Consider the following 26,538-nt stretch of genomic DNA (forward strand, 5'->3'; position numbering starts at 1 on the left):
ATTTTAATTTAATTATTGTTTAGATATTAAGCATTTATTTATTAAACAATTATTATTTAGATAAATAAATGTAGATTGTATTCAAAAAAATATTTATTTTATTATATCAATGCAGTTTTTAATAAAATAAATTTAGTAAATAATATTATATCAATTAAAAAATATATAATTAAGATAATAAAATCTAAATGTATTTCTATTTCTATTTCTATTCACAATTTTTATACATTTGTCTATACATTTGTGATTAGCCATAGAAATAAGTTTTGAATTTTACGATTAATATTGTTATGTCATGAAAAATGATAAGATTGTCGACACGACAACAGTCCATATCTATTACTTGAACAAAAAAGACAGCTATTTTGTACATTTGGTCCGACAAATGGGTCGATCGATGGCCAGTCGTCTACAAGAATCGGCTCTACAAAGCTCTCGGAAATCATTGAATAATAAGAATAAGACTAACAATTCACGATTACTTAGACAACAAAATATATAATTCATTAGAAAAAATCTTAATTATTTGTATATTTAGTTTTATAAAATTATTTTAGGATATATTTTAAATAAAATTAGTTTTTTTAGAAAAATGTTATTTGAATACATTTTATCAATGCAAATGTATTTATTAATATTTTAGATTTTTTTCAGCTAAAGTACCCAAGTATATATTAATATTAATAGTTGAATAACTTAATTTAAAAATTTGTATAATTTTTTATCAAATAGGCTTTATTTTATTTTTTAAAGCCATTATAATTAAATTAATTTCTTATTATATTTTGAATATTTTAAAATATACATGAAATTATTAATTATAAATAGTAAAAAATTTATATTTTCAACTATCCGTAAATAAACACAATTAAACAAATTATTTAAAAAAATCATATAAAATTAATTATTATTCAACGTTTTTTTGAGATTTTATAGTAAATAAAAACTAGTTAAAAAAACTACTAAAATATTAATAATTAAATAAATAACACAATTTATTAATTTATTTTTTTTGTTATTTTTGTAAAATAAATAATATTGAAAAACTACAATAAATTAATAGTCTATTTTGTGGTTAATTATTATTAGTTTTTTTTCAATAAAAACAAAATGTATTCAATCAGTTGTTGTCTGTCTATCAATGAAAATGTTGAGACAATCATTTGGTGGCTGTCTTTTTGGACGATTGTTTTTTGAGGTTCGCATTGTCGGCGGCGGCGGCACCGCTACCGTTACCTTTGGCATTGGTCGTCTCGAGACATATGATGCGAATCTTATCGCTGTCGACAAAAACGGCCACCGATTCGGTACCCATATTGCTGTTTGATGTAATGGACAGACATTTGCCGCCAAATTGGATTTCATAGCCGAGTTTTGTCCGATTATCTGACAATTTATTCGACCGAATCATATGCGAGAACTCGAACTTTGCGAGAAAACCTTTGATAACGTCTTCTTTGACTTCGCCGGCCATTAGCTATAAAAACAAAAAGTTTGAAACAATTTAATGAAAAATAATATCAATTTTTTAAAAAATAAATCCTCCGTTTATGACTTACACCCCATGCGATCTCATCGGTGGCCGGATTCTTGAGATCGTTGGTCACGCTGTTAATGTTGTCCAATTTGGTCACTTTCGGCGACACACCGCTCGGCGCGCAGAATATGGATTCGTCTATTATTGTACACAACGGCATCCTATCGAACATCGAGTTCATCAGTTCCCAGATCTTTTGGCCGGCTTTGTCGCCATATTTGGTGGTACAGTCCTTGAGGAAAGTGCCTCTCTTTTGCTGATACTCTCGGCTTTCATGTTTGCCCCGTAATAGTATGAATTTGGTCGGCGCCAGCATTTTCAGTGCAAACAAATATATGGCGCACTCGAGACTCCATTTGCCTTTGTCGACAACATTGCCGAGAAACAGATAGTGAGCCGAAATAACTGGAAACGATTGCCACAAGTCGTTCTCAAATGTCAACAGATCGTCAAGACTGCCGAAAATGTTGCCGAAAACAAAGGCCGGCGAATTCAATTTAATACACCTGTCCTCTGAGCCAAACAAACCGATCAGATCAGAGCTAAGCGCTTCCAAATAGTTGATGAGTGTTTCCCTGTCGTTAAACAAGAAACCTTTGTCTTTGTCTTTTTTGCGGCTAAAGTCGCGCATTAGATCCACAAAGATGTTGGCAATGGAGCGCGTATTGAATGTAAAATCAATTGAATATCTTTGTTCGGAAATCACTTTATTATCACTGGCCTCAGCTGTGGAAAGATTATTAAAAAAAACAAAAACAAATCAATTAATTGGTTCACAAATTTCTGATTTTTTTTATCAAATAATATCTTACGTTCAAATATTCTTCGCGGTTCAACGCAACTGCCGGTTGTGTCCAATTTGATTGAATGCAAGCCGTAGTCGTATTTTTTGCCTCTGCAGGCAAAACAGACACCACGATTGCGTCGGTTCTGCATCAGAAAGCCGGCCTTCTTCTTGACGGTTGCCTTCTTCTCGACCAGAGTGGTCTGCGACTGAGTAATCTGCGGTACAATCGGTTTTGTTACCCGACACAGGGCAGAGGTTCCGCGAAATTTTTGTTCGCTAACTGCTTTGCAAAAGGCGACCACATCGACCGTATCGGTTGCGCCCATCGCTGTCCACGCCTCGCGAACTTTGTTGTTGATAGAGTTCTCGTCGGAGCCAACGCTCATGGCTTTGACTAACTTTTTGAACTCGTCTGACGACAGTTTGCCGTCGTTGTTGGTGTCGTAGTAACGAAAGACAAACTTAAGCCGCGCTTCGGCATTGGGCGCCGACGGCTCCATCGAGGCCACACCCAACAACATTTCGTGAAAGTCGAGACAATTGTTTTTGTTGTAATTGAACGCATTGTACAGCAATGGAAAGCGATCGTCATCGGCGGTATAGTCTTCAAGATATTTGATCATATAGTCTTTGAACGAATCAAACGACATGGACAGCGAAGGAAAACAGTGTTGGATGAAGTCTTCGTAGATCACTTGAGCCTCTTTGTTGCCGATGCCGGCACCCTTGACCAGAGCCTGTTCAACGTTACGGGGCTGATCTTTGGGCACATAGAACATGGCTCTGTCCAGACTTTCTTCCGATAGATCGGTCGGCTTATCCTGTTTGGCAATTTTGGCAAAGTTCTGGACCTCTGGTCCCCAGACTTTATCTATTTTGCCGGCAATGGCTTCGCTAACGGGAATCCAATGAATACGTTTGGTTGGTTGACAGCACTTGAATGGTTCCGATTTGACCTCTTTGTTGCTTTTGGTACCGCTTCTGTGGCGGCCACCGGATTTATCCTTCTTGCCTTTGTCTTCATTGCCGAGAGCGACAAACCAAACGACTAATGTTTTGAATCGTTTGTCCGGCATTTGGGTGCGAAACACTTGCAAACAGCGCTCGTCTTTTGTCGGTATTTTTGTGCCCAATTTGGCGTCCAACTCGGCGTCCTGTCGGTTAAATATGATGGACACGCCGTCAATTGAGGCATCCTTCCAGGTCTTGTTGTTGGGACAGGCAATGAACGGCAGCCACGAGGGCTTATCTTTATCCGAACGGCTGATCGCTATTTTTTGATGGTCGGGACAGTAGATAATGTAGGCAAGAGTGTCGAAGACGGCTTCGCCGGGCGGCGAACCGCCCTCTGCTGTCAGTCGACCCGCTTGGCTCACACTTTGACTTTCTTTGGTAATCTCGCGGATATCGGTGGACGCCATCCGCAGCGACGGTCCCATTCCGAGACTGCGTTTCGACGACTGCGACTCAACCGATGCGGACGACTTGACTTTTGTAATCTTTTCTTCGCCGCCATTTCCGTCGCTTGATTTTTTTCGCTCAATTTTATCATCGGACGACTTGTCATTGTCCGACATTGGGTTTCGGTATATTTTTTAAATGTCTGTTTTTTTATATTAAAATATCAACTAAAAGATAATAAACTCTTTGAAAATCAATTGAAAACAAAAATCAATTTATGAGATGAAAAAAACCGTTTAAAATAATCAAATAATAATAAAAATAATTTATAATCTTTTTGAAGCAATTATTAATATTATTATTATTAATATTTATTATTATTAATAGTTAACAATAATTATAACTGTTTTATATAATTGTTGTCAGCACGCGATTGATATGTTATTTACTCTAAACTAATTTTAAAAAATAATATCCAAACCGTACCGTAATATTATACAACATATCTCCAGAACTAATGTCCAGCAGTGCATCGATTGTGCCGTTTCTGGCCTATGGTTTGGCCGTATGTTTGGATCCCGTTCTTGTGTTTATGTCGTTGAATCACATCATTACTATTGACGATCTCAAGTCTGACTACAAAAATCCAATAGACGTCTGCCAGCGACTCAATCCACTGGTTTTACCCGAATATGTCATTCATTTGGTCTTTACTATCGGCTTTCTGATGTCTAACCAGTGGTCAGTCATAACCGAAACTGATTTATTATAATTTATTATCCAATAAAAAAACAGATAAATAAATAACAATATCTATCAAAGGTTTTCACTACTGATTAATATTCCTGTTATTGTATATCACGTCTATCGATACGATGGCCGACCGGTAATGTCCGAACCGGGTATCTACGATCCGACCTGTATTTTGAATGGCCAGCATTTGCGTCGGGCGACTGTCGAGGGCTGGACTAAACTGGTCTTCTATTTGATGACATTCTTCTACTATTTGTTTGCAATGATCTACACTTTGGTTCAATATATAGAGTAATATTTTTTTCAACTAAATTTTTTTTTTAAATTAACCAATTTTTGTATGACTTTTTAAAAAAATTATTATATTAGACTAAATTATCAACAACAAAAAAATGAGTTACTAATTTTCTAGCTATAGGTATTAAATTGTATTACATATAATTATTATCAATTAAATATAATGTTTTAAAAAAATTTTAAAAATCGGTATAAATATAATTTATGCTAAATTAAATAAAAATTATAATTGAAAATATAAAAATATATTTATGTTTGTTTAAGATATAATAGACTTTACAATTAATCTAATATTTAAAAAAAAATTAAGTAATAATATACAGTAATGATTAAATTGTTAATTGTTTGATAATAGTTAGATAACATGTAATTTTGATACTTAACTAATATACCGATAGATATCACTTATTAATATTAAAAAACTGCAGCATGAAATAACATGAAATAGGCTTTAAATATAATGCATATTTAAGGTAACATTTTGGTACTATTTATGGTTAATGAACTTAAGTTTTGATATCAATATACTGTAAATACAAACTTTTGTTTACACTTTATTTGAAATTTTGAAACAAAATTTTAAAAAGTCTTTTACACGACTGACTTGTTTTTTGTTTGTTTGTGTGGATCTGTTTGGTGATCACTGATCACACACATACACACAACACGATGACACTGTTTTCCGAAGACGGTGTGGACATGTATTCCCGATTGCGTACCGAATCGGTTCCTGTTTGGCCCGAAATTATTTCGGACGATCGGAAGGTGTTTGTAATGAACTCCGTGGACAACACATTGCGAGACATCAATCGGTTTATTCATTTTGTGGCCAAACATGTCTTAGACAAGACTAATACTGATTGTGGTGATGAACCAGATGTGTTGGCCACCGATGACAGTAACAACACGTCCGCCGGCGATGAAGTGTCCGACGTCGAGGACGACGACGACGACATGAATATGGATGATATGGTACTGTCGTTGGACAGCATTGAGCCGAACGGATCATCAGTTGATAGCGATGAAGACGATAAAGAGATTATGAATGCATCGATTGTTATCTTTGATCACTTGAATCAGTTCAATGTCCAACACTTTGGCCAGTTGTTGACAAATCGGCTTCAATTGAAACCCGTCTCAATCTATGAGGCGTCAAACGGTTCAGAAATGTTGTGTCACATTACCAGACATCTGTCACTGCATATGGCGTTCAATCATCGGTTGAAATTAGTGGTCATCTATAGTACATCAGTCATCGGATTGAATCCAGAATCGACTGCCGACAGTATTAACCAATTGATAGCGTCGACAGTAATAACTGTTCCCGTCTTACTAGTGGTCGATCGGATGACTGCCAAACAGGAAACAGATTTTCTAAAACAATTGGCCTTTGATTTGTTGTCAGTTAAGACAACAATCGATGGCAAACACATTGAGATTATTAGCAAACGATTGAAAAATACAGTAATCGTTGATATTATCAATTGATTCATTAATTATGTTATTGTTGTTGTTATTCATTATTTAAAAAAAAATTGTATAAAAATTAGTCATATTTTCAACAAATATATTGTGATATCTAAATAACTGAATAATTTATTATTAATTTTTAGAAAAAATGTATCTCAAAAACACTGCATATGTTTACAATATACCGGTTTATATAATTGATAATACAATATACAGTATATTTAAAGATTAAACAAATTAGAAAAACAATAAAATTAATTATATATTAATAGAAAAAATATAGTAAAAACTTAATGATAATTAAATTTTTAATAGCTTTTATAGTAATCATTACAAGAAAAATAATTTTCGTTATGTTTAATATTTAAATTCAAATAAAAAAAGTTGATAAAAAAGATATTCACTATTAAATTAAAATTTATATACAAAATTAATTCACAAAATTAATAGTTTAATTATATATTAATTATGATAAAATAATTTTCGTTTTGTTTAATATTTAAATTCAAATAAAAAAATTGTTGATAAAAAAGATATTCACTATTAAATTAAAATTTATATAATACAGAATATTTTTTAAAATAATAATTTTTCCAAAAATGATCACAAATTTTGTTAAATGAACTGTAGTTAATAATCGGATAATCAATCAGCGGATCAAAGTTTTTAACTTTCAAATTGTAATCTTTAATGTTATTAATTGGCGACCATTTGTTTGATAAATCAGGTTTACTATTAAAGTTATTGTTAAAATGAAAAATAATTTGTATTTATTGAGAGTATAACGATATTGTTTTCTGATTACCGATAATTACCGGTATATTATAAATCTATATAGTATTTAATAGTGACTTATATTTACCCATATTTTGCAAAATCAGTCCAAACTTTCATAACATATAAACTAAATTTCTTGTCTTCTTCAGTGAAAGTTTTGAATACAAAATAATTGCTAACCAGTGGTAAACCAAACACATAGGGAACGTCATAACCATGGCTTACACCTATCATTTGTCCTAAAGCACCGTCAGGTTGACCATAACTCCATTGATAGAGATAGACATTGCTATGTTTTGGTGCTATTTTGGCAAACATTTTGGCGAACAGATATGTGGGACAAGTGATGCCAACGTCACCGAAATACTGGAAGAATGCCTGTCTGACAGCACAGGAGTTATTTATGTCGACATTTGACAGATAATAATCAGTTATTTTTTTAACATTAATTGAATGATACGAAAATTTAGATATTTTAACCAAATTAATAAATACATCTTTAGTAACGTTATCCGTATGTAATATAGGATACAAAGGATACGCCAAACTTGAACCTTCCAGTGTTGTATAACCGGCGAGCAATTGAATGTCTAAATCATTAAAAAAATTGTACAGCATATCAATTGGTAAATTTGAAAATTAAAAAAATTCAATATAATCTAATTATATCTAAAATAATATTATAACGAATACCTTTATTAAGCTGTCGTTTTCTAAAAGCTACCTGAGCTGTATGTGGAAAAATATGAGTATCATAGATAGCATTCCAATGAAACAGATTTTTTGTTGAATAGTTTCTAAAATTAAATAAAACATTTGCATCCAATTGTCGCAAACATTTTAACCATTTTTTGCTATCATTACCACAATTGAAATGTTTAGCCAATTTTAGAGTATCTCTTAACGCATCGTTTTTGTTAACCATTGGTCTCTTTTTACTAAACAGATGGGCTCCACTTTGAAGTATAGCCCTATGAAAGAGACCCTTTGACAGTGGGGACAGTATGTGCAGTGATACCGACCAACTTCCAGAACTTTCACCAAATATTGTTATCTGATTATTATTACCACCAAAGTTATGTATATTTTGTTTAACCTGTTTTTTAAATAGTAAACGTTATAAATTAATGTTTAATTGTGATTATAAATTTTTTTCATGTATACCCATTTCAGTGCCAATTGTTGATCATAAATGCCAACATTTCCCGGTGCCGATGGATCGTTAGTATAGAGAAAACCAAACACATCGACCCTAGAATTAACTGTTACTATAATCACATCATGTGTGGCCAAAATTGATCCGTTATAAATTGGTAACATAAATATAGAACCGCCTTTAAACCCTCCACCATAGAACCATTACTGGTTTAAGATTTTTAGTATTAGTGCTAAATTGTCCACCACTTGATACTACCGGTGCCCATATGTTCAAAACTAAACAGTCCTCACTAACGTTATGGGTATTAAAACTAAAATCTTTAGGCTGTATACATGCATAACCCTGAATCGTTGCATTAATTAATGTCTAAAACATTTAATTAATTATTTTAATTATTTTATAAAAACATTTTAATCTTTAGTATTTTGAATTTTAATACAATAAATATATTATAATTTATACATTACTTTTAATGGCTTATCAATAGGTTTCGGTTTGTCAAACCTGAGTTCACCCACTGGTGGCTTAGCATAAGGTATGGCTAGAAATTCGTTAACAGTATTATTAAACACTGATATAGTATGTCCTCTAACTGTTCCCGAAGTGGTTTTAATGTCAACAAAATTAGATTTAGTTAAATGAATTAATACACATTTTATAAATAAAATTATTGATAGTTTATACAACATTTTTATTTGTTTTTTTTTATTATAAGAGTTGAAAAACAACTTTCAATTATTAAACTATAATTTATTTTATTAAATTTGCAAATAACGATACATTGAACTAATAAATCAAGTTAACGATATACAATACACTAATACGCTAAAAATAGTATTATATAACCAGGTCAATCATATTAAATATTAACTTATTTTTACCTTGCAATTTAAAAAAAAATCTAATTAGAATATTTGACCGGGATAACCAACGAATAGGTGTAAAATTAAAAAAACATTTAAAAAAGGTGCAATGTAATCCTTTAATTTTTTTTTTGAATTTTCTATTACTTAATCCAAACTTTTTAATTATAAATATATAATAAAATTAAGAAAACTATTAAATTTAATGACAAATCTATTATAATTTATAATTAATTTATAATTAAAGTCAATTTATAAAAAATTATAATTTATAATGAGTAATAAATATATTAATTATTAATAGTTTATTTGAGCATAATAAATTTTTTAATAACAACTAAATTTGCAAATAATGATACATTGAACTAATAAATCTTGTTAACTATACATTGATATGATGTAATACAATACAATAATACACTAATAGTATAATATAATATATATATTTAAATGGAAAAATAAAATGCAAAAAAATAATAAATTATATTTAATGGATAAATTTATAGTAATCATTACTAAAATAATAACTTATTAAAAGATATTCACTATTAATACAGAATATTTTTAAAAATAATAATTTTTCCAAAACTTGTCACAAATTTTGTTAAACGGATTGTAGTTAAGAATCGGAGAATCAATCAGCGGATCAAAGTCTTTAACTTTCAAATTGTAATCTTTAATGTTATTAATTGGCGACCATTTGTTTGATAAATCAGGTTTACTATCAAATTTATTGTTGGAAAATAAAAAATAAAAATATAATTTGTATTTATATATCTAATTTTTTTTATTGATTAATTCAATATATTATAAATATATATAGTATTTAACTATAACTTATACAATATTTACCCATATTTTGCAAAATCAGTCCAAACTTTCATAATATATAAACTAAATTTCTTGTCTTCTTCATTGAAAGTTTTGGATAAAAATTTTTTGCTAACCAGTGGTACACCAAAGACAAAGGGAACGTCATACTGATGGGATACACCTATTATCTGTCCCAAAGCACCGTCAGATTTGCCATAATTCCATTGATAGAGATAAACATTGCTATGTTTTGGTGCCTTTTCGGCAAACGTTTTGGCGAACAGATATGTGGGACAAGTGATGCCAACGTCACCGAAATACTGGAAGAATGCCTGTCTGACAGCACTGGAGTTATTTAGGTCGACATTTGACAGATAATAATCTGTGATTTTATTGATATTTACTGAATGAAAAAAATATTTAGTTATTTTAACCAAATCAATAAAAACATCTTTAGTAACGTTATTCGTATGTAATATAGGATAGCCATTGTAGGCCAGCTCTGAACCTTCCAGTGTTGTGTCTCCGGCGAGCAATTGAATGTCTAAATCGTAAAAATATATACTTAAATATGATTAAGAAAATGAATATAATTTTATTATTTTAATATTTTAATTAATAACTCTCAAATCGTTTTGTATATTTAAAATATACCTTTATTAAACAGTCGTTTTCTAAAAGCTACCTGAGCTGTATGTGGAAAAATATGAGTATCATAGATAGCATTCCAATGAAACAGATTTTTTGTTGAATAGTTTCTAAAACTAAATAAAACATTTGCATCCAATTGTCGCAAACATTTTAACCTTTGTTTGCTATCATTACCACAATTGAAATGTTTAGCCAATTCTAGAGTATCTCTGAGCGCATCGTTTTTGGTGACCATTTGTATCTTTTTACTAAACAGTTGGGCCCCACTTTGCATTATACCCCTATGAAAGAGGCCCTTTGACAGTGGGGACAGTATGTGTAATGATACCGACCAACTACCGACACTTTGACCGAATATAGTTATCTGATTACTATTACCACCAAATTTATGTATATTGTGTTTAACCTTTTAATATTTTGTTAATACATTACTTATTTTTAATTTAATGTTTTCAATGATGATTGTGAAAAATTATGTTTTTTTTGAATACCCATTTCAGTGCCAATTGTTGATCATAAATGCCAACATTTCCCGGTGCTGATGGATCGTTAGTATAGAGAAAACCAAATACGTCGAGTCTATAATTAACTGTTACTATAACCATATCATTTGTGGCCAAAATTGATCCGTTATGTAGTGGTAGCATAAATATAGATCCGCCTATAAAACCTCCACCATAAAACCATACCATTACGGGTTTAATAGTTTTAGTATTAGTGCTAAATTGTACACCACTTGAAACTACCGGTGCCCATATGTTCAAAACCAAACAGTCCTCACTAACGTTATTGGTATAAGTATTAAATAGTTTAGGTTGCATACATGCATAACCCTGAACAGTTGCATTTATTATTGTCTAAATTAAATTAAAATAATTTTTGCTCAGACATAAGTTAATTGAATTTTGAATTTTAATACAATAAATATATTATAATTTTTACATTACTTTTAATGGCTTATCAATAGGCTTTGGTTTGTCAAACCTGAGTTCACCCACTGGTGGCTTAGCATAAGGTATGGCTAGAAATTCGTTAACCGTATGATTAAACACTGATATAGTATGTCCTCTAACTGTTCCCGAAGTGGTTTTAATGTCAACAAAATTAGATTTAGTTAAACTAATTAATACACATTTTATAAATAAAATTGTTAATAGTTTATAAAACATTTTTATTTCTAATATAATATTAAAAATTTTCTTTTCTTATTATTTTATGATATAACAAAACTCAACTATTTATATTTAATTATAATTCATTATTTTAATATAGATGTAAATTGTTATTTGAAAACTAGTTGGACTAATAAAATAAATTGATTTTCATTTATATAGTAATTGCAAATAACGATACATTACATTACATTAATCACATTAACTTAATCATTATATTAGCTATATTATTTTTTAAACAAAATAAAATTTATTACATTGAAATTTTATTTTGTTTAAAAAACATCCAGTAATTATCGATTAAATTTTAATTTATATATATAATTTATATACATCACTAATTAACAAAATTATTGCAGTAATAATTAGAGTAGTTGCCTAATCTTTATGTTAATCATTATTTTATTTGTAATTATAATTTTATTTAGTTATTATAATTTATTAAAAAAAATTGTAATTAATTTTGTAGACACTATTTTTTCTGAAATTTAATAAAAATAAAATTTGTTGCTTTGATTTTCCGGGAAATAAATTATCGTTTAAATAAAATCATTTAAATTTATATTATTAAAATTATTTAATTAGTTCATTATTAATCGTTAAAACTATAGTATATACAAATGTATAATTGCATAGATATTAATTATATAAGCATTAATTATTTAATAATTTTTTCTATACTCATTATTAAAATATCATAATAACATTATAAAATATTTAAAAACTTTAGATTTAATGAAAAAACTAAATTTACTTTACGTCATAACAGTTAGCACTTATTTTTCGTATAAGTAATAAAATATTTTCATTTATTATGTAAACTAACAAAAAAAACCTTTTCATAAATAAATTATAAACAATAATTTAAAAAAAAAATTATTTATTATTATTACTTATATTATTAATTAATTAATTAATTATATTTAGTAAACTATATGAAACATATGACATGTACTATTATCAAATTACTAATTAATTAAAAGTACTGTAAATTGTAATTGTAAAATATGCCAATTATTTGTCACTATAGTGGCCAAGTAGATGACAATTAATAATTTATTTAATAACATAAATTAATAAAATAAGAAAATTAATAATTTATAAGTTAGTTGTTTTTAAAACATAGATCTCTCGATAAAATGATAGCAAAGATAAATGATATGAATTTGGCGATCAAAACACCTCCTGTTGTCTGTCGACACATACGGGCCGTAATGTCGACGACTGGTATTTCAATTTGATTGGCTTTCATAAACCGGTCAACAAATTGCAACCAATCTCTCTCTCTCTCTCTCTCTCTCTCTCTCTCTCTCTCTCTCTCTCTCTCTCTCTCTCTCTCTCTCTCTCTCTCTGTATCTAAATATATGACACCCGAATAGCCGAGACATTGTCGGCCAGTTAGGTGACAATTGGATGCGCGTCGACGGCTTTTTTTGGTGACCACCGACCAAAATGTCCCACTGACCGAATGTCTCGTACGGAGATCGGGAAAAGTTTATACTGTGTGTCAATTGTATCGCAGGTCACCGAAAATCTGAATAATTTCAATAACACTTCAACATAAAAAAAATTATAGATAATATAATAACTAAATATTATTATTTTGAATAAAATAAATGTTTTTTTAAATTATATATTATAATTTGTATCTAGTAAATTTATTATCTGAAATTTAATTTTTGTTGTTGTTGTTGTACTTTAAACCCACTAATAATATTTGAACATTTATTGATAAAATATTTATCTAATTTAGTTTATCATTATTATTTCTGAGCAAATTATCTAAAATAAATTAATAGTTTAACATTTTACGTTTATAATAAATTATTAGTACAAATTAATTTTCTTAATTTATAACTTATAAATATTTAAATCTTATTAATTAAAAATATTGTTATTATAAATTTAATAAAATAATTCACAATGATTGATAAATATTGTATTATTTAGTTTTGATATTAAGATTAATTATCATTAATTTCTATTTATGTCTCACTGTTTAACTTACTTTTCCATAACTTAATCACAAATTAATATTAATAATTGATTTTTCATTGTTATTTTATATTTATCTGTAATACAGTATAACATTACCAGTAACTATATGTATAATCATAAGATAAATAAAATACTGAATTTTTTAATATCATATATTGCGTAAATTTATAATATAAGATGACTTTTTTCAAGTGTATAATAATACTTCAAGTATTTTTTGTTAATAGTTTAAAAAAAATAAAAAATATTTCCACTATTTATTTTCTTAATCAAACATTAATGGCATTAAGTTACCACTGGATTATCTAAGTATAACTAAAAGTCATCAAAATTTATTAATTTATATTAATAATACTGTTATATAATTTTGTTGGTGTTGTTGCTGTACTGTATATAACTACTATATTAATAAAATAATTATAATAACTGCAATTTAAAAATTAATTTAAAATTAAAACTATTTTATTATAAATAATTTCAAATAATGTATTTAAAATTAATTATTGTGTTTCTGTGTTTAGATCAAGTATTTCATATTGAATGTAAGTCTATAATACTGTATAACATCATAATTATATATTATATAATTGTAATATAATTTATTATTTATTAATTACAATAGTCGTCTACGTTTGCATTTTTAATACAGTAAAATAAATAAAATTTAAATATGTTATTTAAAAGTTTAATATATATTTTTTATATAATATTTATTAATATATTTCTATTTGTAATGTTATGAAATTTAAAAACAAATCAGTATTTTATTCATTAATATTATAAACATTAGCTATAATAATAGTAATTATTAATCTAATAACACAATTGAATGTTTGTATTGAAGGCAATCGTCAAATACTGAAAGACGAGACATTAGTTCATTTGAAACTATTTGACAATTGTCTCACATTTTATGGTAACTTAAGAGACGCTAAAATCAGATATCGTTTATCAGTATTGGATGTGAACAGTAGGACAGTAACCGACAACAATGTCCGCATCTTTGTCCTCGACGACAAAGACAACCGTTTTATCAATCAAGACGTTTTAGGACATCCATACAAAGCAAAAGAGTTTGTCTTATTCAGCGCTAATGTGACCAACAAAGTGGACACTTCGGTACTTAATTTGGTCTTATATGATATAAACAATTTTTTTTTTGGTGACAAAACATATTAAAATTGTTAACTAATTTTTTATTTATAGATCTATGTAATAGATTTTTTAAAGTCCAGTGACAATACTAACTGGAAATCATTTGCCGTAAGTCATGTACTGCCACTTACCAGTACTGACGGCACGGTTACCGTACCTGTCGTACAAAAAGACAACGATGCTGTGGTCGGCAGTATTAATGGTATATGTTTTAATGTACAAAATTGTGTTGAAAACTATTTGATTTTTATGTTTTTGTTTCCTAAAAAAAATTAATTAGTAAACTATTTGGTTATTCATCCGATACACGGTTTCGATGCCTACTCAGACCATACGGTAACCATAAAACCGGCCGCAATGATGGGTCACAGAGGAACGGGAGTTGGCAGACGAACTGATCTGTTAGTAATTTTTTGTTTATTTAGTAAACTTAAAAAAATTATTAGTTTTTTTTGTAGTAAATATTCTGTATTTAATTGTCAATACAATTATTAATTTTAAAAAAATTTATAGTAAAGAAAATATTCTGGAAAATACTATTGAAGCATTCAATTATGCCTGTCATCATGTATGGTTATCATTATAAAAATTTATCTAGATAATTTTAATTAATTAATTAATTAAATTAATTTCTTATAGAAAGCCGATATGATTGAACTGGACATACAATTGACCAAAGATAAGGTGCCAATAGTTCATCACAATTTTGATACCGAAGTCTATATTCAAGAGGTTTTTTTTAATTGATTTTGTTTTTTAATTTTTTTAAAAATAATTTTTACTAATATAAAATTAATTAATTAATATCAACTATCAAGAATCGTGGCACAGATCTAGTGAGACAACATATTGCCGTCAAAGATCTCAAATTAAATGATACAACAAAGGTATGTATAGTATATATGTTTGTGTTATACTGGAGACTAGTAGTGGAAAAATTATTTAATTAATAACACCTGAATTATTATTATTTTTGATTATTTATGATTAAAAACAAAATCATATCTAAGTTAGTAATTGAATTAACTGTTTGTTTTTTCCATTTTATTAATAGATAAGTACTGTTGAGAGCAAAGTCTATGATTATGCCGACAATCAGCCCTTCGAGACACTGGAGAAAGTCTTAAACAATATGGAGCCCAACTGTGGTATCAATTTTGAGATTAAATATCCACAGATTAATACAGTATGTAATCAAATATATTTATTCATTATTAATATTTTAGTAATTATTTAAAAAAAATAAACATAAAAGTCTACAGCATATTAATTTAATATAATAATATTGTATCATTATATATATATTTTCTGTTTTACTGATTTATATTTATATTTAATTTTATATTATATATAAATATTATTATAAATAATTATTATATATAATAAATTTAATATTTAATATTTAATACTGAATTATATTTAATTTAAAAAAAAAATTATTTTTATTTTTAATAATTTAAATAAATATTCATAATTTTTTTTGTGTAATTAATTCAATTGATTGACTGAATAGAAAGGCAAATGGGATGGAATTAAAGGCATTGAATTGAATGAATACATTGATATTATTGTTAAAACATTATACAAACATTTGGGTAACAGAACCGGTATTATTACATCATTTCATCCCGATTTGTGTGCAATGTATGTAATAATGTTGACGTAATTGAGCGCTCAGTTAACTTAAAAAAAATGATAACTAATTCTAACCTAATCTATAGGATTCATCTGAAACAAAACCTATTGGATGTATCACTATTGACATCGGGCGACGTAGAGCACTGGGACCCAAAAGACATACCCTATTGGGACCCGAGAGCTACGACAATACCGTTGGGCACGTATTTTGCCGAAGGCATGAATCTAAGCGGTCTGTCCATTCAGGCTAAAGATCTATTAGCCGATCCGACGCTCATACCGTTTGTTAAGTCACACAAACGAAAAGTGTATATATGGGGCGGTCAGCTAAACAATTTGGATGTCATCAACAAATTGAAAGCTCAAGGCGCTGATGGACTCATATTTGATAAGTAATATTAATAACAAAATACAAAAATTTATATAATAATAATTTTTTTGAAATAAATTTGTTGTTTTTTTTGATAGAATTGACAAAATTCTGGCACAAATTCTTGACGATTCTGATTAATAAATTGTTTGTTTAAAAATTTTTATTTACCATTAGTTTATAAATTAAAAAACAAAATTATGAAACAAAATTTCTACTAATATTTAGAGCTTCTGTAATGATAAAGAAAAAAACACACACAAAAACAATGTATAATAAGTTTAAGTTTATAATAAATTTAATAAATTGATTATTTGTTTTATTATTAATATTTAATATTAAATTTTATTTTTATGTTTATTTTATGAAATATTTGACAAAAATTTTCGTGCGGGCAAAATAATACCAAACAAACTTTAATATTATAATTTATAAAAAATATTGGACAATATGTGTTAACTAACATATATTAGATTACTTAAGTAATAATAATTAATTTGTTTTATTTTGTGAGTTTAGAAATTTTTAAATTTTATTTATCAAAAGTTAATTATAAATTAATTAATACAGTTATAAAATATTTTTTTTTAAAAATTAATATATTATATTGCTAATTATAAGGTAGTATAAATTTAAATTACTTTTGTAGTTAAAATATTAGTTAAACTATAATTAACATATCGATAATATAATAATTACATACTAATAATTTAAATTGTAAAATATTAAATAATTTGTTTTCATTGAATTGAAATTAACTGTATATTTTAATATGATAGAAATACTTAAATATAGTTTTTTATACTTAAACTTTAAAATACACTGTTTTATTAATATAAATAACATGATTATTCATAATATTGATCAATAGTTAAATATATTAATTTTTATTAAAAAGCTAATTTTAGAAATTTTTAAAAATAATTAATTTTCTTGTTACTCAATTAAAACACATTTTTATATAATAATAAATTATTAACATTTGTTAGTTAAAATCTTTTAAAAATATAATATACAATAAATGCTAAAACATTTAAGTTAACTGTCATGTATTTATTTTATTTAAATTATTAATTAATATTAAAAAATTATATTTGTTATTAAATTTATTTTACCATACTTTACAGCTATTATTAAATCATTTTTTCTAAATTGTATTATTAATGTTTTTATTGTTTTTTAGATTTTATATATCAATATTTTAAAAAAGAATAATAACTATAATATTTTTACTAAATCTATGCAAATTAAAATATTTAAAACTCAAATGTATTAAAAATATAAACTTGAAAAAATTATCATTATCAAAACAAATTTTAGGTATCAATTAAAGTAAAAAATATAATAATAGTTAAATATAATTTATTTAAAAGAATATCAACATAAAAATACAATAATATATTCATAAAAAAAATATTAATAAACAAAAAAAATTAATGTTTTTAAGTTTATAAGTTAATTATAAAATATTAAATTAATATATAACAGATATTGATTAATAATATTAATTAAATAATTAAATAATTAAATAAACTACAAGTACAGTAACCATCTATACATCTAGGACTAGTACACCTTAACATTTGACATTGTTTTATTTTTTCAGGTGTACAACCACTTGCATCTATGTTTTCTACACAATAGAAATCAATTATTTGTTATATTAATACATTGAATATTAAATTATAAATTAATATTAATCAACAATTTTTCTTTCTATTTTTGAATACTGTTGATATATATATTTAAGATTTATAATATTTATAATACCTATATTCATCATCAATACGATGATAGTTAAAAGGATAATAATTTTCAATAACGAGTTAATCATTTTCTTTTATAATATTTTGTTGATTAAAACTTTATTTTTTTTAATTTCTAAATAAACAAAACATATATTGAAATCTTAATGAAGTTATATATATACTGAAAAAATGTGCTAAATAATTGTTAAATAATTAATCAATAGTAAGAAACTAAATAATATTATATGTTTAATCATTAGTGTTAGATTAATTTTATGCATATATTATTATTATTCAAAAATTGCTTAACATTTTAAGTGAGTTAATAACTAAGTATATATTTTATGTTTAAAAAATGTTTATATTTTTTATAATATTATTATAATTGAATAAAATACAATTAGTTATTAAAAATAACATTGAGATAAAACTTAGTTTTTATAAATAAAACAATAAATTTTATTATCAAAACAAATTTTAGTTATCAATTGAAGTAAAAAATATAATAATAGCTAAGTATAATTTATTCATTAAAAAAATATTAACATAAAAATACAATATTATTTTTAGTAACAAAAAATAGCAATTACATTAAATAAATATTTTATTTTTATTAATTAATAAGTACAAGTAAGATAATTAACTACTATTTTATTTTTTAAAAAAATGTTTTAAAATAAGTTAATCTTTTAATATAAAAAAAATCAGTATATAACAGATTCCTATTTAGTTTTATTTTTATAGGAAATTGCTTAGAAATATTAATTAATTATATATTATAAACCACAACTACAGTAGCCATTTATACATCCAGGACTAGCACACCGTAACATTTGACATTGTTTTATTTTTTCAGGTGTACAACCATTTGCATCTATGTTTCCTATACAATAGAAATCAATTTATTTTTTATACATTGATTATTAAATTGGAAATTAATATTAATAACGTCAATTTTTAAAAAATATATTTAATACTGTTGATTTTTATAATATATTTAAGTATTTTAAAAAAAATATTTATAATACCTATATTCATCATCAATGCAATAAAAGTTAAAATAAAAATAATTTTCAACAACGAGTTAATCATTTTCTTTTATATTTTGTTGATTAAAACTTAATTTTTTTATATTTTCAAATAAACAAAACATACAGGTATATTGAAGTTATCTTAATGAAGTAATATATATATATATATACTTCAAAAAATGTGCTAAATAATCATTAAATAATTAATCAATAGTAAGAAACAAAAATAATATTATATGTTTAATCATTAGTGTTAGATTAATTTTATGGATATATTATTATTATTATTCAAAATTGCTTAACATTTTAAGTAAGTTAATAACTTAGTATATATTTTATTTTTAAAAAAAATGTTTATATTTTTTTATAATATTATTATAATTGAATTAAATATAATTAGTTCTTAAAAATAACATTGAGATAAAAACTTAGTTTTTATAAATAAAACATTAAATATTATTTTCTAATTTTTTTAAAATAGATATCTAAATGTTAACTAATCACTATAACACACCAAGGTTGGCATATATTTATTATATTTAAATATGTGTTTTAAAACATGTGTTCTGCAAGATATATAGTCTATTTGTTGAAAACATTATACAAAAAATATAGATAATAAAATAATAAAATATAATCAAAAAATATATAATTAATTAATTACATTTATTAATTGTAATAATTTATCACTGGCTACTGTAGTAACAAATGTCTCAAATTTATAACACACACATACAGTACATATAAAAACCATAGTTTAAGTGAATAATATTGTTTAAAATTTTTAAAAAATAATTCAATCATTTCACTTTTAAAAATAAATAAATTGCTAAAAAAATTAACTAAAACTATTTAAAAAATATGTTTAAATTGTTATTTTTAAGTGCTATTGTAGTGACTGTTATTCTTGTAAATACAGGTAATTTTTTAAAAATTATTATTTATTGTATTTTTTGCAATTAGATTTAGTTAATATTTATTAGACAAAATATTAAACTAATTAATTTTTTTTAATATTACAGTAGATAAATGTGAATCGGCACCCGTCGATGATGACCACCACCACCACCCGGAGCCACTGGACACGTGGGGCTGTCCTATAACCAGCAAATGTAAGTCTCACTGTCAGAGTCTGGGCTTTAAGGATGGCAAGTGTGAAGGCGCCACACATACAACCTGTCACTGTATTGGATAAACTAATCAATTCAACAATAATTTTAATTATTATTCATAAATAATATATATATATATATAAATTTGTAAATTGTATTTATTTATTTTTTTATAAATAAAATAAATAATTCTATAAAAATCTTAAATAATGTTTTGTGTAATATGTTTTTGAAATTTATTATTATTCCTATTAAAAATAATTATTATTATCTAGCAGGTAAATAAATATTAGTTTAAATGTTAAATTATTTTATAATGTATAATAATAATAATATTATTATTATTAATTTTTAACATAATTAATACTTATACTTTATACTATTGCAATTAGTTTCTTAGTAATTTACACAACACTAATGATTTAACACATTATTTTAAGCAATAATATTTTTAATAATAATAATAATAATAATTAAAAAATATATTGATTAGTTGGCATATATTGTTTTGTCTATATATTCCTAGAAATCGCTTATGTGTATTGATACTTTCAAAAAATACATTTAAAAAATAATTAAATTAAATATTGTAATTAAAAATAAAATGATTAAATTATTGTTAAATATCAGTTTACTTCTTATTATAGTATCAATGAATATGGGTATAGTATATATTGATATACAGTAATATAGGAACATATAGTTTTTATAATATAGTCAATTAAATTAAACATTATATTATTTGTAGGCCATTTAGATGCAGATGTTTGTACCCCTGATATTGAAGCAAAATGTCAACGTCTATACTGTGTTAACCCGGGATGTGTTGATGGCAAGTGTCGTTGTGGTGTAGGTCTGTATTAACAATAATTTATAAAAATAAATTAAACAATTTTTATGACAAAATTATTTATATACTGTTTAAATGTATGCAAATATCTAATATTTGGTAGGTATTTGTACCCCTGAACTTGAAAAACAATGTAAAACTTTAAGATGTGTTAACCCGGGTTGTGTTAATGGACAGTGTCGTTGTGGTGTAGGTTTGTTAATAACAATTACTGATTTTTTTAAATAAAAAAAAATTATATTATTTCATACAATTTTATATACTAACTAATAACAATAATTTAATAATAAAGTATTAAATAAAATTATATTTTTATTTGTAGGCAATAATGTTTGTACCCCTGATATAGAAGCAAAATGTCAACATCTAAAATGTTTTAACCCGGGATGTGTTGATGGCCAGTGTCGCTGTGGTGTAGGTTTGTATAAACATAAAAATTTCATATTATTTATATACAGTACAGATACATATACTGTATATTAATAACTAATATAATAATTTATAAATTGTCATTTTAGGTATTTGTACCCTTGAATTGGATAAAAAATGTCAAATGCAGCGCTGTTTTAGACCCGGGTGTGTCAATGGCCAATGTCGATGTGGTGTAGGTGTGTGTGTGTGTGTGTGTGCTAACAATCATCCTATTAAAAACAATTTCTACAATAGTTATTAAAAAAATAATAATGATATTTTTATTTTTAGGATCTCTAGGTTTTTGTACAGCTGATCTTATAGCTCAATGTAAACTAATGAAATGTATTAACCCCGGGTGTGTCAATGGTCAGTGTAGGTGTGGTGTAGATCTCACAGCAACACAATAAGCAACATATTATTGTAATTTTTTAAAATAATTTATGATAAATTTTAATGTGTTTTTTTTTGTTATAATATTAATGTAATGATTATTTTAACAGAAATTTTATTATATTAAAAATAAAATAAAATTTAAGAATGCATTTATAGATTAATTTGTATTATTTTAATTGATACATTTTCTTATATAATATTTTAGTTTTTACACTGTTTTTAGAGAAAATACATTATTAAAGTACAAATAATTATTTTATTTTATATTTAATTAATATAAATATTATTATCATTGATAACTAATACTGTAGTAGTTAATATTAGTTTAAATGTTAAATTATTTCATATAATAATATTAATTTTACACAATATTATTATTATTATTCCAATTAGTTTCTTCTACACAAAACAAATGATTTAACACATTATTAAATAACAAATATTTTAATTATAATTTATAAGTAAATTGATTAGTTGGCACATATTGTTAGTATATATATATATATATTGAAAAATTAACACTTTATGTTTAGTTAGTAAGAAAAAGAGAAAAAACAAGTTTTATTAAAAATAATAATTTTTATTTTTTAAAAAAATGTTTCATTCATTGTTAAAAATTGTTGTCCTCCTAATTGTCGTATTTATGAATATAGGTATATATAATGTTATTTATATATAAATTATATTGTTATATAAAATTCCTTAATATAATTAAGTTTTATACATATATATTATATATATATTATTTTAATTATGTATTTATAGGACATCTATACGCTGGTGTTTGTACCCCTGAAATTGAAAAACGTTGTCAACTGGAACTATGTCTTAATCCCCATTGTGTCGATGGTCACTGTCGTTGTGGTTTTATAAGTATCGATCCACCAAAATAATCAACAATATGTTAATTTATTGTTAATTTATTGTTAATAAATTTTAATTATGTTTTTACTATAATATTAATGTAAAAATTGTTTTAAATAAACAGAAAATTTAATATATATTTTTTTAAAAAAAACGTAATTTAATAATAAAAAATTAATTTGTTCATTTTTTGTCTATTGATTTTATTTAACATAATATTTTGAGTTTATTTTTTTTAAATAAATATTTTTTTTAATATTTTATAAATTATTAATGATTATGATGTTATTAACTTTACTAAATATAATACTAAAAAAATTGTATTATTATAAACTCATTGCTTAGTAATTACGAAAAAAATATTTATACATTATATAAAAAACAAGTGTTAAGCAATTGACTAAACAATTTATTGTAATTAATATTGCATTTTTACCTAAAATAAATGATATATAATAAATAATAAAATGTGATTATTAATTTATTTTATTATTTAGTAGATTTTATTAGTAAATACATATATTTTGTATAAAAATATTAAATAGTAAAAGTTTTATAATTAATAAAAAATAAATATGATTAATACAATGATGCTAAAAATTGTTGTCCTGTTAATAGTTGTATCATTGAATATGGGTATAGTACTAACTAATATAAATACATAATTATATATCTAAAAATTGAAATTTTAAAAATGTTATTAATGATAATTCTCAATTTTATTATATAAAATAATTGTTATATTATTTGTAGGTTATATTTATGCTGGTGTTTGTACCAATGAAAAAATAAAGTTATGTCTAACGATGAGATGTGCTAACCCCGGGTGTATAGATGGCGAGTGTCAATGTCTTCAACCTATTGAATAAATAACGATAAATAAATAAAAACAACTAAAACCTAAAAAAAAGTTTCTATGAGTTTGTTTGTTTTTTGTTACTCAATAAAATAATAATTTATTTTTGATAATATATTTTTGTTTTTTTACAAAAAAACAATTTTCCTAAAACATAAATGTTTATTTTAATATATAAGTAACTTATTAGTATTATAAATTATTATTTATTTATCAATTACTATTCTATATATAATTATTATACTATTTGAAATTAAAATTTTTAAAACCAATTATTTTTATCTGAGTTTTATTGCATATTAATTATTTAATTTATTTTATTTTTAACATTTTAAACATTTAAAAAATAAGATAACTATAAACATACAACAGTTATTAAAAATATAAGATAAATTTTATTACTAATTATTATTGAAATAAACTAAATTATTAGACACCACACTAAGTTAATCTATATTATTATTATAGTCAAGATTAATATTTAATTTAATTCATATACATGTTTTTATAAATGTAAAATATAATTACTAATATAACTGATGAAACTTTTTTTAACCATGAAAATACACTGATATTTTTTTATTAATTACATAATATATATGCAATTTTTTATCATAATATTAAACATGATAAAATATTTTAACATATGTCAGAGTTTCAGGTAACAGATTAAATAAAAGTTATATTATTTTTTAAAAAAATAAAACAATATAAATAATTAAATAAATATTTTATAATATTATATTTATTTATATAATTTACACAAAAAACACACAACAATGTATAAAAATTTGCTTAAAATTGTTTGTCTAACTGCACTAGTATTGACAATTGTGCTTTTTAATACAGGTAATATATTTATTATCAAAAGTTTTATTTTAGATTTTACAGTATAATAAAAGTTTAACAATAATTTTTTGAAATAATATAGATAAATGTGAATCGGCACCCGTTGATGACCACCCGGAGCCACTGGCAACATGGGGTTGTCCTATAACTAGCAAATGTAAGACTCATTGTAAGAGTATAGGCTGTAAGGATGGCAAGTGTGAGGGCCCAACACATACTACCTGTCATTGTATCGGATAAAATATACCTAAAAAAATTAATTTATTTATTTGTTTTTAGTATAATTAACTTATTTTGATTATTTTTATAAATAAAAATTAAGCCAATTTTCAATAACACGTTAAAATAGATTACAAGATAACTATTTAAGTATAAAAACCAATGTTTTATATTTAATTAATTTATTAAAAAATAACAATATTTTTATTTAAGTGATATTTGTTTTTTGTATTTTTTAATATAAAAAACTTAAACATTTAAATTTACTAAATCAGTTTATCAATACTTTATATTAATTCAATTTAATCGTAAATGAAAAAAATATTAAACTTAATTTATATGATATTTATTTATTTATTTAACTATTAAATATTATTTTTTTTTCTAATTGTTTTATAGATTTAAGCATTTAATATAAGAATATCTAAAACTTGTTATTTTTGTAATTTAAAAAATGCATTATAATTTTTAGTTTGAATTAATTGTATAGTTTACATTATTTATTTTTATTTATTTACTAATATTTATGACATTTTAATTACAATAAGTATATATCAGTAAATAATAATTATTGATTGTTAGCATCTATTGGTTAAAATAAATAATATTAATTTAGTTTCTAAAAAAATCAATTGCTGTTAATCTATTTGATGATCATATTTGTATACATGTATTATTGTTATAGAAAATTATTAATTTAATTACTTWTATATKTTTTAATTAMTATAATTTTTTTAAAAAATAATTTGTTTTTATATGTAAAATAATCTATCAAWTATCATATTGATTGACGGTTGAAATGTCATTTATAAACAATATTTGTATTGTTTTTTACTAAATATATTTTTTTGTTGTTGCAAAATATCTCATATTACAATAAACATTAAATGACAATCAATTATTAATTATTACTGTTGAATATGAAAATGCAATATTATATTTGTAAATTACATGTTTATTATTTATACTAAAATTTAAGTTAATTAACATTTTAGTCTATAGATAATAAGTTTATTAATTCATTATAACTAAACAACCAAAATAAATARTTTATTATAAAGTTGAAAATTGCAAAAAAATAAGTATATATAAATATTAGTAAAAATAAATCTAATTATTATAATATTAATAATAATTATTATTATTATAAACTTTACTACAGTAGTAATAGTGTGATCTTATTATAGATTATTTTCTTTATTATAGATATTATAAATTACAATATAATAAATCAATATAAAAAAGTTTGTTGTCCTAAMATGCAAAATAGTAGCCAACATTGTTATGRTATTGTTTAATTTGTTATATGATATTAATAAAAAAATCTAAAAAAAAATATTTTGTACATTTAATTTATTTTA

The 26,538-nt window shown here is 24.4% G+C and overlaps 7 protein-coding genes across 7 annotated transcripts; 4 read left to right on the top strand and 3 right to left on the bottom strand.

The window, feature by feature from the left end:
* Window positions 1-1,011: 1,011 nt before the first annotated feature.
* Window positions 1,012-4,026, bottom strand: LOC128964591 (uncharacterized). The gene is made up of 3 exons (XM_054311562.1): window positions 2,350-4,026; window positions 1,560-2,263; window positions 1,012-1,477 (listed from the first exon to the last, which is right to left on the bottom strand). The coding sequence occupies exons 1-3, from the start codon at window positions 3,899-3,901 to the stop codon at window positions 1,160-1,162; spliced, it is 2,574 nt and encodes an 857-aa protein (XP_054167537.1). The 5' UTR covers window positions 3,902-4,026; the 3' UTR covers window positions 1,012-1,159.
* Window positions 4,027-4,201: 175 nt separating this feature from the next.
* Window positions 4,202-4,773, top strand: LOC128965576 (protein cornichon-like). Its single transcript, XM_054312289.1, has 2 exons — window positions 4,202-4,466; window positions 4,548-4,773. The coding sequence occupies exons 1-2, from the start codon at window positions 4,243-4,245 to the stop codon at window positions 4,771-4,773; spliced, it is 450 nt and encodes a 149-aa protein (XP_054168264.1). The 5' UTR covers window positions 4,202-4,242.
* A 2,330-nt stretch (window positions 4,774-7,103) lies between these two features.
* On the bottom strand, window positions 7,104-8,835 carry LOC128965585 (cholinesterase-like). Its single transcript, XM_054312300.1, has 7 exons — window positions 8,832-8,835; window positions 8,649-8,773; window positions 8,374-8,547; window positions 8,187-8,342; window positions 7,716-8,118; window positions 7,518-7,612; window positions 7,104-7,400 (listed from the first exon to the last, which is right to left on the bottom strand). The coding sequence occupies exons 1-7, from the start codon at window positions 8,833-8,835 to the stop codon at window positions 7,104-7,106; spliced, it is 1,254 nt and encodes a 417-aa protein (XP_054168275.1).
* Window positions 8,836-9,608: 773 nt separating this feature from the next.
* LOC128965595 (cholinesterase-like) lies at window positions 9,609-11,635 on the bottom strand (the record flags this gene model as incomplete). The annotated part of the gene is made up of 5 exons (XM_054312312.1): window positions 9,609-9,765; window positions 9,897-10,401; window positions 10,512-10,914; window positions 11,000-11,365; window positions 11,456-11,635. Coding segments are annotated over 5 exons (1,611 nt in total), but the record flags the coding sequence as incomplete, so codon positions are not given.
* A 2,527-nt stretch (window positions 11,636-14,162) lies between these two features.
* Window positions 14,163-17,098, top strand: LOC128965601 (glycerophosphocholine phosphodiesterase GPCPD1-like). Its single transcript, XM_054312326.1, has 11 exons — window positions 14,163-14,220; window positions 14,523-14,797; window positions 14,885-15,035; window positions 15,114-15,234; window positions 15,347-15,401; window positions 15,473-15,565; window positions 15,652-15,720; window positions 15,888-16,019; window positions 16,347-16,477; window positions 16,555-16,863; window positions 16,940-17,098. Exons 1-11 carry the CDS (start codon window positions 14,163-14,165, stop codon window positions 16,980-16,982), a joined length of 1,437 nt encoding a protein of 478 aa, XP_054168301.1. The 3' UTR covers window positions 16,983-17,098.
* Window positions 17,099-20,399: 3,301 nt separating this feature from the next.
* Window positions 20,400-20,921, top strand: LOC128959775 (putative potassium channel toxin Ts21). Its single transcript, XM_054305823.1, has 2 exons — window positions 20,400-20,539; window positions 20,643-20,921. Exons 1-2 carry the CDS (start codon window positions 20,482-20,484, stop codon window positions 20,813-20,815), a joined length of 231 nt encoding a protein of 76 aa, XP_054161798.1. The 5' UTR covers window positions 20,400-20,481; the 3' UTR covers window positions 20,816-20,921.
* A 361-nt stretch (window positions 20,922-21,282) lies between these two features.
* LOC128959327 (tenascin-like) lies at window positions 21,283-22,504 on the top strand. Its single transcript, XM_054305303.1, has 6 exons — window positions 21,283-21,394; window positions 21,481-21,585; window positions 21,686-21,775; window positions 21,905-22,000; window positions 22,101-22,190; window positions 22,285-22,504. The coding sequence occupies exons 1-6, from the start codon at window positions 21,337-21,339 to the stop codon at window positions 22,401-22,403; spliced, it is 558 nt and encodes a 185-aa protein (XP_054161278.1). The 5' UTR covers window positions 21,283-21,336; the 3' UTR covers window positions 22,404-22,504.
* Window positions 22,505-26,538: the final 4,034 nt, after the last annotated feature.

The sequence above is a fragment of the Oppia nitens genome, unplaced genomic scaffold (genome assembly GCF_028296485.1).
Source record: "Oppia nitens isolate AA-2021 unplaced genomic scaffold, nextdenovo-longstitch-racon4-pilon3 scaffold10_pilon_pilon_pilon, whole genome shotgun sequence".
Lineage (NCBI taxonomy): Eukaryota > Metazoa > Arthropoda > Arachnida > Sarcoptiformes > Oppiidae > Oppia > Oppia nitens.